The 16,939-nt window shown below is 42.5% G+C and overlaps 2 protein-coding genes and 1 long non-coding RNA gene across 3 annotated transcripts; 2 read left to right on the top strand and 1 right to left on the bottom strand.

Moving 5' to 3' along the window:
- The first annotated feature begins 6,701 nt into the window (after nucleotides 1-6,701).
- LOC6525400 (mitochondrial import inner membrane translocase subunit tim16) lies at nucleotides 6,702-7,410 on the top strand. The gene has a single exon (XM_002101199.3). The coding sequence runs from the start codon at nucleotides 6,799-6,801 to the stop codon at nucleotides 7,270-7,272; it is 474 nt and encodes a 157-aa protein (XP_002101235.1). The 5' UTR covers nucleotides 6,702-6,798; the 3' UTR covers nucleotides 7,273-7,410.
- A 162-nt stretch (nucleotides 7,411-7,572) lies between these two features.
- On the top strand, nucleotides 7,573-8,264 carry LOC26535971. The gene is made up of 4 exons (XR_001453852.2): nucleotides 7,573-7,699; nucleotides 7,759-7,903; nucleotides 7,967-8,028; nucleotides 8,092-8,264. It is a non-coding gene; the product is annotated as an uncharacterized LOC26535971 (long non-coding RNA).
- A 6,537-nt stretch (nucleotides 8,265-14,801) lies between these two features.
- On the bottom strand, nucleotides 14,802-16,930 carry LOC6525398. Its single transcript, XM_002101197.4, has one exon. It carries the CDS (start codon nucleotides 16,827-16,829, stop codon nucleotides 14,802-14,804), a length of 2,028 nt encoding a protein of 675 aa, XP_002101233.2. The 5' UTR covers nucleotides 16,830-16,930.
- Nucleotides 16,931-16,939: the final 9 nt, after the last annotated feature.

Genomic DNA, 16,939 nt, shown 5'->3' with positions numbered 1-16,939 from the left:
TTTTTGTCGAAAACACAGTTCGATAGGAAATTTAATTACAAGCTCAACGAGGTATGCCATTCTATAATCGGACCAATATTTCGAAAGTTCTGATCAAAATACTGCTATTTATAGTGGCAAAATAACTGAAAAGCGATTTTCGGCCAAAAATCATCATAAAAAAATGGAAGAAAAGTGAAAAATATATGTTATTTTTTTGAAAACACAGTTCGATAGGAAATTTAATTACGAGCTCAACGAGGTATTGCATTTCATATTCGGACCAATATATCAAAAGTTCTGATCAAAATACTGCTATTTATAGTGGCAAAATAACTGAAAAGCGATTTTCGGCCAAAAATCATCATAAAAAAATGGAAGAAAAGTGAAAATAATATTTTTTTTTTGTCGAAAACACAGTTCGATAGGAAATTTAATTACGAGCTCAACGAGGTATGCCATTCCATATTCGGACCAATATTTCGAAAGTTCTGATCAAAATACTGCTATTTATAGTGGCAAAATAACTGAAAAGCGATTTTCGGCCAAAAATCATCATAAAAAAATGGAAGAAAAGTGAAAATAATATTTTTTTTTTGTCGAAAACACAGTTCGATAGGAAATTTAATTACAAGCTCAACGAGGTATGCCATTCTATAATCGGACCAATATTTCGAAAGTTCTGATCAAAATACTGCTATTTATAGTGGCAAAATAACTGAAAAGCGATTTTCGGCCAAAAATCATCATAAAAAAATGGAAGAAAAGTGAAAAATATATGTTATTTTTTTTGAAAACACAGTTCGATAGGAAATTTAATTACGAGCTCAACGAGGTATTGCATTTCATATTCGGACCAATATATCAAAAGTTCTGATCAAAATACTGATATTTATAGTGGCAAAATAACAGAAAAGCGATTTTCGGCCAAAAATCATCATAAAAAAATGGAAGAAAAGTGAAAATAATATTTTTTTTTTGTCGAAAACACAGTTCGATAGGAAATTTAATTACGAGCTCAACGAGGTATGCCATTCCATATTCGGACCAATATATCAAAAGTTCTGATCAAAATACTGCTATTTATAGTGGCAAAATAACTGAAAAGCGATTTTCGGCCAAAAATCATCATAAAAAAATGGAAGAAAAGTGAAAATAATATTTTTTTTTTGTCGAAAACACAGTTCGATAGGAAATTTAATTACGAGCTCAACGAGGTATGCCATTCCATATTCGGACCAATATTTCGAAAGTTCTGATCAAAATACTGCTATTTATAGTGGCAAAATAACTGAAAAGCGATTTTCGGCCAAAAATCATCATAAAAAAATGGAAGAAAAGTGAAAATAATATTTTTTTTTTGTCGAAAACACAGTTCGATAGGAAATTTAATTACGAGCTCAACGAGGTATTGCATTTCATATTCGGACCAATATATCAAAAGTTTTGATCAAAATACTGATATTTATAGTCGCAAATTAACAGAAAAGCGGTTATTGGCAAAAAATCATCATCAAAAATTGGAAGAAAAATGAAAATTAAATTTTTTTTTTTTTGAAAACACAGTTTAATAGGAAATTTATTTACGAGATTAACGAGGTATGCCATTCCATATTCGGACCAATATTTCGAAAGTTCTGATCAAAATACTGCTATTTATAGTGGCAAAATAACAGAAAATCGATTTTCGGCCAAAAATCATCATAAAAAAATGGAAGAAAAGTGAAAAATATATGTTATTTTTTTTGAAAACACAGTTCGATAGGAAATTTAATTACGAGCTCAACGAGGTATGCCATTCCATAATCGGACCAATATTTTGACTGTTCTGATCAAAATACTGCTATTTATAGTGGCAAAATAACAGAAAATCGATTTTCGGCCAAAAATCATCATACAAAAATGGAAGAAAAGTGAAAATAATATTTTTTTTTTGTCGAAAACACAGTTCGATAGGAAATTTAATTACAAGCTCAACGAGGTATGCCATTCCATATTCAGACCAATATTTCGAAAGTTCTGATCAAAATACTGCTATTTATAGTGGCAAAATAACTGAAAGCGATTTTCGGCCAAAAATCATCATAAAAAAATGGAAGAAAAGTGAAAATAATATTTTTTTTTTGTCGAAAACACAGTTCGATAGGAAATTTAATTACGAGCTCAACGAGGTATGCCATTCCATATTCGGACCAATATATCAAAAGTTCTGATCAAAATACTGCTATTTATAGTGGCAAAATAACTGAAAAGCGATTTTCGGCCAAAAATCATCATAAAAAAATGGAAGAAAAGTGAAAATAATATTTTTTTTTTGTCGAAAACACAGTTCGATAGGAAATTTAATTACGAGCTCAACGAGGTATGCCATTCCATATTCGGACCAATATTTCGAAAGTTCTGATCAAAATACTGCTATTTATAGTGGCAAAATAACTGAAAAGCGGTTATTGGCAAAAAATCATCATCAAAAATTGGAAGAAAAATGAAAATTAAATTTTTTTTTTTTTGAAAACACAGTTTAATAGGAAATTTAATTACGAGCTCAACGAGGTATGCCATTCCATATTCGGACCAATATATCAAAAGTTCTGATCAAAATACTGCTATTTATAGTGGCAAAATAACTGAAAAGCGATTTTCGGCCAAAAATCATCATAAAAAAATGGAAGAAAAGTGAAAATAATATTTTTTTTTTGTCGAAAACACAGTTCGATAGGAAATTTAATTACAAGCTCAACGAGGTATGCCATTCCATAATCGGACCAATATTTTGAATGTTCTGATCAAAATACTGCTATTTATAGTGGCAAAATAAAAGAAAAGTGATTTAAAAATAAAAAGAAAATCATTATCAAAAATTGGAAGAAAAGTGAAAAAAAAAAAAATTTTTTTTTGAAAACACAGTTCGATAGGAAATTTAATAACGAACTCAACGAGGTATTACATTATATATTTGGAGTTATATTTTGAATGTTCTGATCAAAATAATCGCAACAACACAGAAAACTTTAATTCGAATTAAGACCATCACTTATCGATACAAAAAAGGCTTAGCTGAAATTCTGCTATGAAGCGCTATGAAAAATTGCGATTTTTTATTAGAAGGTAATAAATGCAATTGAACTAACTGGGATATCTTCCACCGACGCTGGCCAAAAAGACCTACAAACTTGGCCAAGAATAATCAATTCCCAATCCATATGATTAGCGGATGAGCCACAGCGAATTTGCACTCACTTGGATGGCCGGTTCTGTTGAGTCAGTTGGTCTCGGCCTCTGGAGCATGGAGCATGGAGCATGGAGCATGGAAACCAATCACACAACCCAGTGCCCAATTTAACCCTTTCTCGCCCCCGCCTTAACCCACCAGCAACCCAACGGCAATCGCATGCAATCCATTCCGACCAAGCGACCGAATGCAAATGCAACTTATGCGACACGCACAGTTGATTAACAATGTCGCAATTTTTGAACCGAACCAATGTCCAAATCTCACCCACGGCTAAAGTGCACGTAAAGAAAAACGTTGTTATTTAAAAAAAAATACAATTCCTTTGCAGGTTTTTGGAGATTTTGTTAAAATACAATGGCACAAGCACAAAAAATTAATTCTTAATAAAATTAAATTGTATATTTAAGATATTCTCTCGGTGTAACACCCACACACTGATCCACTGAACCACTGCACCACTAAGCCACCCATCGCCCTACTTCACACACACACTCGCACACACTGGCACGATTATTGCACATCACTAATTAGTGATGTGTGCGACGCATCGCGCCTAAAATTTCTGACCATCAAAAGGGGGAAGGTGGGCGAAAGTGGGCGGTGGTGGGCGGTATGCAGTGGGGCGGGAATGAGCATGGGGTAGCCGTTGGCAGAGCGAGACCTGACGTTGACATTCCACTAACAGTGAAATTGTTTTCCAAATCCTAAGCTTGCATGTTAGCCACAAGCAACAACAGCAAGCATCATCCCAAAGGGGGTGGTGGTTGTTGCCCGTGGGTATCGCAGCTGAGTGAGTGGGTGGTGCGGGGTGGTGCGGGGTGGTTCAACCACGAACTGCAGCAGCGAATGAATGGCAATGAATGCGACACTGAATGGCCGGCCGGACCAACTGGACAGTGGCTGGGCAGTAGCGTTTTCAGCGCCATGGCCATGGCCATGCATCACCGATGGCCACCGCCAATAGAGCATCACCCACACCACCCACTTACCACCACCACCACCACCGCGCTGCAGTGGATCCCACGTTGCGTGTGTGGTAAATAGTGAACTGTTCGCATTTTGCCTGACTCCCTCGCTTTGGTAGCTACAGTTCTCTACGCAAAAGGGTCATATCAGCTACTGAATAGCTTGTGAGCATGCCTATTGAATTCTAGCATTATTGCTGCGTTACAGTGCAGCTATTTAGTATAATTTCTCTGATAGTAATATCACTAATAGCAATACCTATTTACTCTATAATGCCTAGTGGCATTTGCAACTCAACTTTTCATTCATTTGCGAAAGAGTAGCGATGGCGATGGCGATGGCGGTACTGAGCTGCTCTGAGTGCAGCAACGCTGCTGTCTGGGGATTAAAACTGCCGGATGCAGTGCGGAAATCAAAATGCTATGGCGGCCAGCCATCGCAGCCATCGGACACAACTGACGAGCGGATGGAGTCCACTACCGAGGCCCATACGCCAAAAAAAAAAAAAAAAAAAAAATTAAAACACCCGGAAAAAAACCCCAAACGATTCGGAATCAAAATGGGAATCCGGAGGAGGATTCTGGGGCGGTAACAGCAGTTTAAATGGCAACTAATCGCAAAAGGCAGTCGCTGGCTGCTCAGCTGCAGAGAGAGAAAAAACTATCAACTAGGCGCTTATTTAAAATAAATTATTTCAGAACTTCTAATATTACTTTGAGTATAATAAAAATATAATAACAAGCAGTTGTCAGTTTTCTTATTATTTATTTCCTAAGTATTTACTTTCAAGCATTTCTTTAGATTTGTTTTGATTTCCAATCTATTGAAATATTAGTAATGATTTGATTTGTAATGTAATTAGTAATGATTTTGATTTTCGTTTCGATTTCCATTTGATGTTTAGGTGCATAGTTTTTTTTTCCAGTGTTGCCCAGCGCATCGGACGTGGCCACGTTTAGATAGCCATGTCGAGGTGTTTGCATAATGAATGAGCCCCGACCAGCGGCAACAACAGCCGCTGACCATCAACTGTGGCTCCCGAATTGGAAAAGTGGGCGGCAAAATTGTGGAGGGGGGCGTGGTAGGGGTGGGGGGGCTCAGACTTGGTCTCACGCACAAGACAATGAAATCAAACGACAAAAGCAAATGTGATCAATTACAGTTTGTGAATTTTAACGGCAAATGGCCAGAAAGCCATTGTTGTGCATTTGCGGTGGGTATGGATGATGGTGATGGCGACTCTGGCAGAACTCTGTCAGCCAGGGTTACCAGCCCCATCCGTGCAGCAGCAGTGGCCATCACATGCAGCACTGAACGGCTGGAAATGGAAATGTTAGCCAAATTCGGAAATTGCGGACAGCTCAGCAGTAAAGGGTACGGCAACAAGTCATTATTGTAATTATGTTAATATACACCATTCAATCCCCCATCTCCACAGCAAATTCCCGGGTAAATGAGACTGCATCCAGTGAGGCATCCTGGCATCCAGGCATCCAGGAGACTGGAGACTGAACTACTTGATGTCCTTGATGCCTGGTCATAAGGCCGGAAGTCTGTCAATTTGCGTATAATTTGTTTACGAGCTTCACACACACACACACCCGTAAACTCACACGCACACCTACACACACACCCACACACACACCCACGCACACAGCTGCACAAACGCCTCCAGAACGGATACGGAAGCTGGAAATCAGAGCAAGGAAACGTTTTGATTTCATTCAGCTATCTCGGTCTCTCTGAATCCCAAAGTACAGAGGTGGCGAATATAGTAATATATATTTGATTGGATATTGCAGTAAGGTAATTATTACAAAATGTATTTAAATAAATAATAAAAAGAAATATTTAAACTGCTAGGCAACTTAGGTTGAGCTGCATATAATGCTGCAAGGCAATAATCTCTCTATTAAAATACATTCTCCTACTTCAAAGCACTTTATTTCTTTCCGATATTGATTTCAAATAAATAAAATGCCATGTATGCTACTTTTTTGACCGCAACTGTGCGACTGCGAGCTTATGACACACTCGTTCTGTGGAATTTTTAAACACTTGAGTGCGTCAGAAGTTCATGGGGTGCCATAGTTTGTGGAAATGTGTATTAAAAATGAAAACTTTAACTTAAACATTTGAATCAAAACCAGTGGCAGTCAAAACGGAAATGCTTTAATAAAAGTGTGGGGCAATTTGTCTATCAGTAAACTTAAAACAAAATATTTTGTTAAATGGAATTTCGAGAGGTTTGCAGGACGCCGTATTGTTTGCATAAAGTGAATCAATTTTGTGTGAAATGTGAAAAGACAAACAAAATTGGCTTAAAATCTATAAGAAAGTTTTCATTCAGTGGCAAAATATTCTCACAAAATGTAAAAGGAAAACATCATTGGCTGAAAAACACAGGTACACAGGTAATTTATGCCTAAGCTTTACACTTAAGATATAACTAACTAACTAATATAGATTAGTTAGTTATATTTGGATTATATATATTGAATTCACCAAGCAATCGAGTGAGTTACTACTTTAAATTCCTATTATTATTTTCAGGTTATTTCAGGCTTTAGGAGAACTCAACACAATCGCGAGCAAAATTCCACATAGACAAGCAGAAAATGGCACGGTACCTGGCACAGATCATCATTTTGGGTGCCCAGCTGGTTGGACGGGCGCTGGTGAAGACGATGCGCCAGGAGCTGCAGGCCTTCGAGGATGCGGCCCGCATCCAGGAGTCGCTGAAGGCCAACGAGCCCAGCAGCGGACGCAGTGCGTTGGCCAAGGACATGACCCTGGCGGAGGCCCAGCAGATCCTCAATGTGAAGGACCTCAGCGATAGCCAGGCCATAGACTCGCACTACCAGCACTTGTTTGGCGCGAATGATAAGTCCAACGGTGGCACCTTCTACATCCAGTCGAAGGTCTTTCGGGCCAAGGAGCGCATCGATCAGGAACTGGAGCGACTGCAGCTGTTGGCCCAGAGCGGCGACTCCCACTCCCATTCCCAATCCCAATCCTCCCCAGCACCGCCAGCGGCAGCCACATCCGCATCGCAATGCCAGGACAAGGAGACGGGTGACAAGAGCCGGTGATCCTGTCCAGCTGCAATACTGGATTTGGCTTTTACCAACGTCGTATTTAGCTGTCTGGTCATCTCAGTTACCAAATCGTCTTTGAACTACTCGTACCTGTATTCATTTAAATCGTCAATTAAATATTTTGATATGTAATCATCATCTGAGTTTCTTTGTTCGAGGAATGAAAACCTATTTTAAATACTTTTAATGATTTTAAAAAATGATTTTCAGCTGAGATCTAGTGAGCCATTAAATGCCATGAAGTTGGCCATGATTTTAGCTCCGTTTTGGATTTGCAAGCAAGCATAAAATATTTTCAGTTTTGTTTCGGGCTCAGCGGAGTAACAACTCTGTAATAATTTCGAGTAAAAATGTTCTTATAAAAATGTTTTTAGTACAAATTTGCTGTGAAAATGTTTTATAAATGTTCAACTACTGAGCAGTAAGTGAATTAAAAAATATGCTAATTTGTTTTCTGTTCCTAACTTAACAACGCTGCAGCTATTGCTCATAATTGTGGGCTTACACAAAATATTGCAAAATTGGTAAATGGAAGTTCGCCAGCTCCGTTCAAGAAATCGAAAACACAGAATGTCGTCGTGATTTGGGCACACGACGACTTCGTCACATTACAAATTACAACAAGGTAATACAATTTAATTGCAATTTAATTACCATGTATCGAATGCAAAATGTGCCACTTATGCAGGTTTACTCTTGACAAACTGACAAGCACCACACACAATGCAATCCACTGCACACGAATACAAGGTGAGTATCTACGATTGGGAAACCCAAGAAGTTTGAACCTCAAATGTATCTTGTATCTTGCAGATAGATCGCGTATCCACGGGATACTGGGAGCTGAGCGATTCCATTCCGATTTTGTAGCGCTTCAGCACGATGAGTTTTGAATACGTCGAATTATATTATCATATTGGCAACACCATTTTCCACACTCAACAAATAGTAAGACATTAAATAAAGTTATATAGAATACACTTAAATATTTGTTTTGTAGTGACTCTACTTTAACTATATTTAAATGCTAAATTTTGCTTTATTTTGCTACGCATGTGAGCGGTGAAAAGAGCAACCATTTACATTCAAATGGCGTTTAATATCTGTTCGGGACATGTCATTGATCTTTATAATGAGGCACGTTTTACCAAAGCAAAAGTTCGTCCATTCACACACACTCGCACACACGCACACTCACACACACACACGCACACACACATGTGCATATTGTATTATGGCAATTTTCAATTTGTGTATGCATTTAAAATGCAATTTTCCACGGCAGAACGAGAGGCGAGGCTCAATAAAATTCAAGTGATTTATTTATACGCATTGTTGGGCGACTGAAAATTTGCGAAACGCAAGGTTGCGGAGGGGAGTGGCGGGGGGTGAAGTGTTGGCGAACTCTTAATAAAAACAATTAAGCCAAATTGGCCACAATTGTAGGCAAAAATGAAATAAAAACCCAAATTGAAACGGAAAACAGTTGAATGCGGGGCGAAAAAAAAAGTGGAAAACAGACACAAGTTGATCAAGATGGCGGAAAATGAGCGGTGCGAGTGGAAAAGTGTGTGATGGTGCGAAAAAAAAAACAAAAAAAAAAAAAAGGCTAACACTTAAGTGGAAATGCAGTCGAGTGTCGTCATCGTCATCATCAAGAGGGCATCGCAGCAAACTCACACACAAGTGCAGAAAATAGAGAACAGCGACACTTGTGCAGGCGTAGAAAAAGCTGATACCCTGTAATGCTCAAATAAATATTCAGTGCATTTAGTATTGAAACTAGCTCTGGCTTTTGCACAGTGCACTTTTGGATAGTCGCAGAAGTGCAGAAGTGCAATGATGAGCAGCAAAGTCGACGATGCGATTTGCGTTCTTGTGTGTGTTTCCATGCGCTCCTTTTAACTTCTTGGTATGGAAAAACTATTCAAGTCTAATGGCACGAGAGAGAATAATGACGCACAATACACTTGGACAGCTTAAGCGGATTCACATGATTACAGTCGAGCGGCGCGCGGAGAAAGTGCAGCGGAGAAAGCGGAGAAAGCGGAGGAAGCGGAGAAAGCGGAGAAAGCGGAGGAAGCGGAGAAAGCGGAAAGCGAAGAGTGGCAAGGAGTGGTGGTAAGTAATGATGGCTGTCGATGTTTGCAGAAACTTGTTAACCATTTGAAGGCGACAAATGTCGAGAGCATTAGACATTGTACGCCGGCCACAGTGGCGAGGGATCACTGTACATCACATATTTCACAATCAGCTATCATGAAACATTTTAAACAATTCAATTTACATGATCCGTAAATACTTAAGCTTTTTTCTGCGCACCATCTCTTAGCTCTGAAGAAAAACGAGTAATGACTGTCTGCTGCCCACTGTGCATGTCCTCAACTTCACTTGCCACTTGCCACTTGCTACTTGCCACTTGCCACTTGGCAGGATCTGGTTGAGCTAGGATGTGCCTCCACTTCGAGTCAAACAAATGGCCCAGGATAACGCGGCCAGGCTGGCGAAGTTGCTAGTTCTCACAAATTTATGTCATTTAATTGCACGAATCGATGGGAATATGCCGCCACTAATCGATGGCCCAACAAAGTTGCTAGTTTCTGTATGCCGAAGACATAATGTGCATATAAAAAAACATTCTTATATATTATTAAATAATATTAATACTTAATTAACACTATTCTATTTCTATTGTTCTAGCTGGCATGCAAAGTGAAATTATAAAATTATAACATAGCTGAAAATATTACGTTACATTAAAAGGAAATAATGAATAACACTAAATACAAAGTACTAAATACTAAATAATACCAAATACTTAATACCAAATAATACTAAATAATACCAAAATATAAGTGCCCTTTTCTGCGCTTCTCAAAAGTCCTACGTAAGCAAACCACTTTTTCGATGTTTTTCAAAACAAAAAATACTAAATGTGAGTGAGTGGTGCAGTGATTTTAAGTGGCAGCAGTGGATACCAATAATGTGATTTCGACCTACTGGAGAAAGTGCCTGAGCTGGCTATAACCCAGGAGCTACAACCAGCTGTCTGCTCTGACGTGGTAGAGAGGAGAGCCTGAGGAAAGGGGTGAGTACTACCAGGTGTCTACGAGACAACCGAGTGTTTACAAGACATAAGTGAGTGCTTTTGCCACTCATCCCTTTATTAATATATATTAACACCTACACCGTACAAACGTGGACATGTGGCGACGTAAAGTCGATCGAAAAATGCCTGGCATGCACGGAATGCTGAGTCTCTGTGTGATTTTCTAATTCAATTATTATTCAAATCATATAATTTCATCTTTGTGACACGCACCAACTGCGCTGGCAATGGCGTTGGCAACCCTGGCAGCATGTAATAATCACATTACGTATACATATGGTATACTATATATGTACATATAGTACATAGTCATACACTATACACTATATGGCGAATGACGCATTTCTGGAGTGCCGCAGTGGACCAAATCCAATTTCCCGCTGCGCGAATGAAAATGAAAATTGCCAGCTTCATTCCTTTATTATTTCATTTCTTGTCGCCGTCGCCGTCGCCGCTTTGTCTCCGGCTTATCCTTCATTTGCCGGCATTTATTTTATTTTGCATATTAATATTGTTAAAAGCGCGCCGCCCGTTGTGCTCCACAAAATTAGCCCGCCATTCATGCCGCATTCCGTTCATGCGGCATCTTGAATGGTGTCTGAATGGGCAGCATCTGTGGTTGGGATGTTTTGGGTGGTTGGGATGTTTTGGGTGGTTGGGTGGTTGGATGTTTGGGTGGTTACGTGGCCAACTGGGGGACCATATCAATTTACCCACCGGAAGGCACGCAGCAGCAACACCAGTGGCAACAAAAGAATGCGACCCGATTCGATTTGATTCGCTCCATCTCCACGGGAGTTCAAAAATCGTAAACACATCCCACCGTGGGCGTGGATCACTAGAAAATCCCATGAATAAATTATAGCTGACACTTTCGCACCGTGTGGCCTCTATAAAATCAAAACAAATATATATATATATATTTATTTATATTACCTTTTGATAGACTGATATGTCGAACTCTTTAAGGCATTATTGCGTGTAAGTAATAATTATTATTTTCCTTCACTGTATATTATAATACTACATAATGCGAGTGTGTGCGTGCGTTTGTCCGTTTGTATGCACTTATTAATGCGTATTCATTGTCACATCCGGCGCAAGGAAATTATATTCCTCACGGGGCAGCCACACCCATTCCAGCTCCATCCATTCCACCTCCATTCCACATCCATGCCACATCCATTCCGGCTTCCAACTCCACAATCATCGACTCATTTGGCGGACTCGACGCGCCTTGCCTTGCGGAAAGCAGACGCTTTTCTTTTGTCGATTTAATTGAAATAATTGCAAAAATGCAAAAATGCAAATTGAATGGACAACAGTTGACACAGGATATTAACCATGGACGTTGGCCCAGCAACATGAGACGACGGCGCAGGATCTGGTGGCAAAAGGACACGCCGCGCCAGGAGTCGCAAGTAATGAGCTAACGAGAACGTACGCCGGATAATTGAGTGGAGACCACATGTGCAGCTGGCCGGGGGAGCAACCAGGTCGGGATCAGTGAACTCTCACGCGGATCGCAGCTGGAGCTCTGCGCCCAGGATTACCAATTAAATGTGGCCCTAGCTTGCAACTCACAGTTGTTAATGGAGCTATTCATATATTAAAGTCCTTCGTTTTATGTTCTTTAAATTGAATTGTTTCAAGTGCTTCGAATGTGCTGCATTTTGGGGGTGAACTCAGGCAGTGGGATTCCAGTTGGCACCTCGGCAATCCGTAATGAGTGGCCAACATTTGCCACATTGTGCGGCGGTGGGCGTTGCGTTTAGGCGTGCAGCATGTGGGCGTGGCCGGATGTGGCGGCTGTGCAACGAACTTGCTCCTAAGCCGCGTCCTCATCGAATGTTCGCCGATGTCGATGTCGAATGTCGATTGCAATGATGATGATGGTGATGGTGATGTCGATGGCGATGTCGATGTTGCTGCTGTGTCTGGCCAACTTCCGTTGCAGTGAGCATGCCAGAATGTGTGTGTGTGTGTGTGTGTGTCCGCAGGATAGTCCCTTTATCCTGTGCGTGTATATGTCCCTTTATCCTGCGTGAGTCTCTGTGTTTCTGTGTGTGTGAGGCCGCAGGTTGCACCATAATTGTGTTGATTAGCTAATTAGATGTAATTTCGCGGCCGGAAATTGGCAGTTGCTGCACTCGGGCAGCCATTAGGAGGACAATTTCCAGACCAGATTCTGTCCTTTTTTCCACAACGCAACCTCTTTTTCCCCTTTTTCCCCTTTTTCCCCCTTCCGCCCCCCTTCCGCCCCCTTTTGTCTATGCAAATTTTGAAGTGCAACAGCGCGCTTTGGATGCACGAGCATAATCTCGTCATGAATATGTTTGTTTAGCGAGCAGCCATGTCTCGCCTTCAAGGGTTCCGCTCCATCAGACGCAGACTTTTGGGGCTAGGATAGCCCCAATATACCCGCCCCTCCTGAAGCCACGCCCCTGTGTATCCTGTGTATGATGCTGACGTAAAAGTCGCGCCATAAAAATTCATTGCCAAACGAGCCAAAGTATTGCGGCAATGGATGGAGTTGGAGATGGAGTTGGAGTTGGAGATGGAGTTGGAGATGGAGTTGGAGATGGAGTTGGGGATGGAGTTGGGGATGGAGTTATGGATGGAGCTGGAGTTGGAGCTGTGGATGGAGGACGAGGATGTGGCAGTGGCGGTGGCAATTGCCGAGAGTAGTTCAGACAGAGCTGCAAAAAAGCTGGGTAACAGATCTGCAAGTTGAGCTAAAGTCGCAACATTGGTGAAATCATTTACTTTGGCTTACATGGCGTATGAGTGATGTTGGCTTATGACAAGCACATTTCATTTGAATTTGGTAAATGGTAATTGATTGAATTTCTATCTATAACACAAATATGATATATTTCAAAACCTTTTAAATATTATCATCCCACTGCCCTTAAATCAGCGAAAAAGCCTCCAGTGGTGAATGATGTATGCAATAAAGCCGAAAAATAGGAAACATTTTATAAAAGGAATTGCATAAAGTTGTGCTTCTTTTTGCTTGATTTTTACCCAAACAGCGCAGCGCATTAAAGAGGTTTGGGGGTGTGGAAAATCGCTTGCGAAATGGAAAATTTAGATGGAGTGGGGTGGTAGATGCTGCTTGCTGGTTTTTGGATGGGATGTATCGCTTCAGACGCTGACTGCGACTGCGACTGCGACTGCGAGTGGTTCGAAAACGACATCGCAAGCAATGAGCTTAAGTTCAATACATTTACTTGAATTTCCAGCGAACGACAAGGACGAAGACGACGATGTCGTTGACTAGTTGGCTCCCAAGGATGAGTAGGAAACTTTGGCGAGCAGTTAGGGATTCACTGAGGAACAAGGCAGCTAGAAAACAACACGCAAAACTATAGTTGATGATAGCAATATATTTTATGCGAATTTATCAAAACTTGCGCTTTTAGTAAACTTAGTTAGCTTTAGAGTTTTTATGCTTGATATTTACAAGTTCATAATAGTTTACATTCATTGGCCAGCACCTTTTTTTTTTGTGAGTGCATAAAGCCGTAGTCTCGGGCAACGTTGTGCCCATTACAGACAGTTTTTGTGGCGAGAAATTTCAAAAAGCTCAAATGTGCGAGGCGATAAGCAAAGCAGCAAGAGATTGCCAAGCATGGGCGTCGTGCAGGGGGCTAGAGGGGGTAAGGGTAAGGGGTTTTTAGAGGTTGCAGGGGTGTTCAGGGCTGGTGGGGTGTTCAGAGGGGGCAGGGGTTCAGGGGGCAATGGCAGCACTTACATGTAACCAGTCGATGGCGACAACGGCAGCCGCAAATGTTGCAAGAATTGCCGGCAAGAAGCACACACACAAAATTGATGTCTATGTGTGCGGCTTCGGTTGTATTGGATCCTTGGAGCACGACTTGGTTTGGGGTCTGGTCTGGTGGGTGGCTGAAGGACAACTATTCGTGGTGGTGTGGTGGTGGCAGATCGGTGGTGGTTGATTCGCCAGCGCAAGTTTTGGTTTTCAAAATTTATCGCTTTTAGATAAAACGTTTTGCGTTTTTACGATATGAGCAGCGAACACTTTGGCCAACTATCCTGCAAGACATCCTCCCGCCGCTAAAGGGGATGTCCTTTTGTTGTTGGACAGGGGCGGCGCTGAGTGGAACTGGAAGTGGGAGTGGGAGTGGTAGTGGAATTGGTAGTGGGGGTGGGCCACCCGTCGACTGTGTGGATTATGAAGTAATTTAATTAAAACGCCTGGGCCGCAAATAAATCCGACATTATTTATGCCTTCGCGCAGAAGGAATAACACTCACTCAAGTGCTTGTGAGAACGCAAATTTTTAAGAATTTACTACGGACACTTAAATATTTTAATAACAACATTATATTTCTTTGATAGCTTGTTGAAATTTTGTGTAATTCCATTGAATATTCGTAGACATACTTCTCTAATCTCTCACCAAATTGGAAATGCACTTGCTTATCCTACTATTCATTTTCCCTAATAATTTCCCAAATTTTATTTTGGGCAACAGCAGTTCCAGAAGGAAAACAACCACCGCTGCCAGATTCGCCCAGAGGATGAGCCAAAACAGAGCAGCTAGTTCCCGCATGGAGAGTACATTTTGGCGAACGGTGGCCACCTGCTGCTCCTCCATCGCCGATAGACTCGGATCGCCATCGATGCCATCGAGGGTGCTATACGATGTGGAGGCTATACGGGCCACACTCTCGTCCTTCTCGTCCACGGCACTGACATACTGCCGCGTCCAGTGCTCCAGGAAGCCATGGGCATGGGCATGTTGGATCTGCTTGTTCAGCACACCGACCAGATGCGAGTGACGCCTCACATAGAAGGCCAATTGCTGGGTGTAGATGCGTTCCCGCACCAGGTGCAATCTCCTGCTCATCGGATGCACTTTCCGGAAGTAACCGAAGTACTCGTAGGGCGTTAGAATGGCCAGCCGCGCCGAGGAGCCACTTTGCCGGGCCAAAGCTGGAAAGGATTGCAGCTCACTGCCCGCCAGGTAAACCAGTTGCTCCGGCCGCAGTTCCGGCAAACTGGCCAGGATCCTTGCCTCGTTGACCTCCCCCAACTGGATGGTGTAACGCTGGGCCAGCACCTCCGCAATGGTTTGTGGCGGATTCCTTTGGGTATCCTGCCGCAGCAGCTGATACATTCCCGACTGGTAGCCACTCCTCAGTACCAAGGTGGCAAACAGCCAGGTGAGCAGCACCAAGCGTCCGGGAAATCTTTGTGGCAGCAATCGATCCTGCAGATTGCCACCGCTTGTGAGGACCCACAGCTCGTAGTATGGATTCACTGGCAGTTCATGGTGATGCCACCAACGCAGCACCAGCATCAGGAGCAGGCAGGCCAGGATCAGGACCACACCAATGGCACGCCACAGCAGCGGAGCGAAGGGAAAGGAGAGCTTCTCGTAGGCGGAGTAGGCACTCTGCAGATTGGTCACCAGCATGATGTGGCTCATGAAGTAGTAGGTGGACTGGGAGTAGGGAATCTCACTGCCAGCGCTGGGCTTGAAGTGGAATCCGCCCAGAGAGAAGTCCGCATGATGGCCAAAGATCTGCAAAGAACACCAATTGCAATCCAATCTATACAGATAGCTAGATGTAGAAACAGGACGCACCTCGTCGAAAATTGTGCCCGACTCATCGAAAGTGGCCAGCACCTCCTCCTTGTTCATCCAATAGAGACCCACGCTGAAGTTCAGATTGGTGGCCATGAACTGGAGCAATGCACCCTCGATGCCCACAAAGCTGCCACTGCGACGCCAAACCAAATAGGGCATATCCTCCCACGTGGCACAGGTCAGCAGACAGCCATAGAAGTTGCCCAACTTGCTGGGAAAGTAATCTCGACTAGCCCACTGCCCTGTGCCCACTTGGTAGCGATTCACCACATTGGGCGAGATCACCTGGCAGCCGTGCCACGCACTGAATGGAAAGTAGCTGACCATGAGGATGTGCTCGCCAGGTGGACGCAGCACTACGCCCACATTCAGTACACTAAGATGCCACAGAAGTCGCAGCACTGCCTGCATCTCGGCACCATACGCATCCGTGGCCAGGGACATGTATATCAGTGTGTGCGACAAGTCCTGGGTGGCTCGAATCCCAGCGTAGATCGCCGTTAGAGACGCCAGACCATCGACCAGTGCCAGGACAGCGTGGACATAGGGCTTGTACTCCATGGACTGCTGCAGCAGGAGTCTGCGTGCCTGCAAATTGCTAGGCAGTGTCATCAGCACCTGGTCGAGCAGCTCCTCCAAGTGGCCACCCGTCGACGGGGAACTTGTGTGCGTGTAAATGTACAAGGTCTTGAGGCGACCCATCTCCGAGTTGGCCACCACTTGAGCCAGTGCCTCCGCCAGGTGGCGATCCGAACTGGATTCCAGTGTGCTGGCCACCAAGGAGCAGCACCAAAGTGTGTACAACCAGTACCTGTACCTCATGGCTAAAGAGTTGCCCCAGGAATGTGTTAATGTGCCCACTTTTGGGCACCGGGCTTTTCAGATCCCCGGGGAAATTTTGGTAATGCTCCTGGCCAATCGCGTTAATCATG

The sequence above is a fragment of the Drosophila yakuba genome, chromosome X (assembly GCF_016746365.2).
Source record: "Drosophila yakuba strain Tai18E2 chromosome X, Prin_Dyak_Tai18E2_2.1, whole genome shotgun sequence".
NCBI classification, from domain to species: Eukaryota; Metazoa; Arthropoda; class Insecta; order Diptera; family Drosophilidae; genus Drosophila; species Drosophila yakuba.
This window is presented reverse-complemented; position numbering and strand designations above follow the sequence as displayed.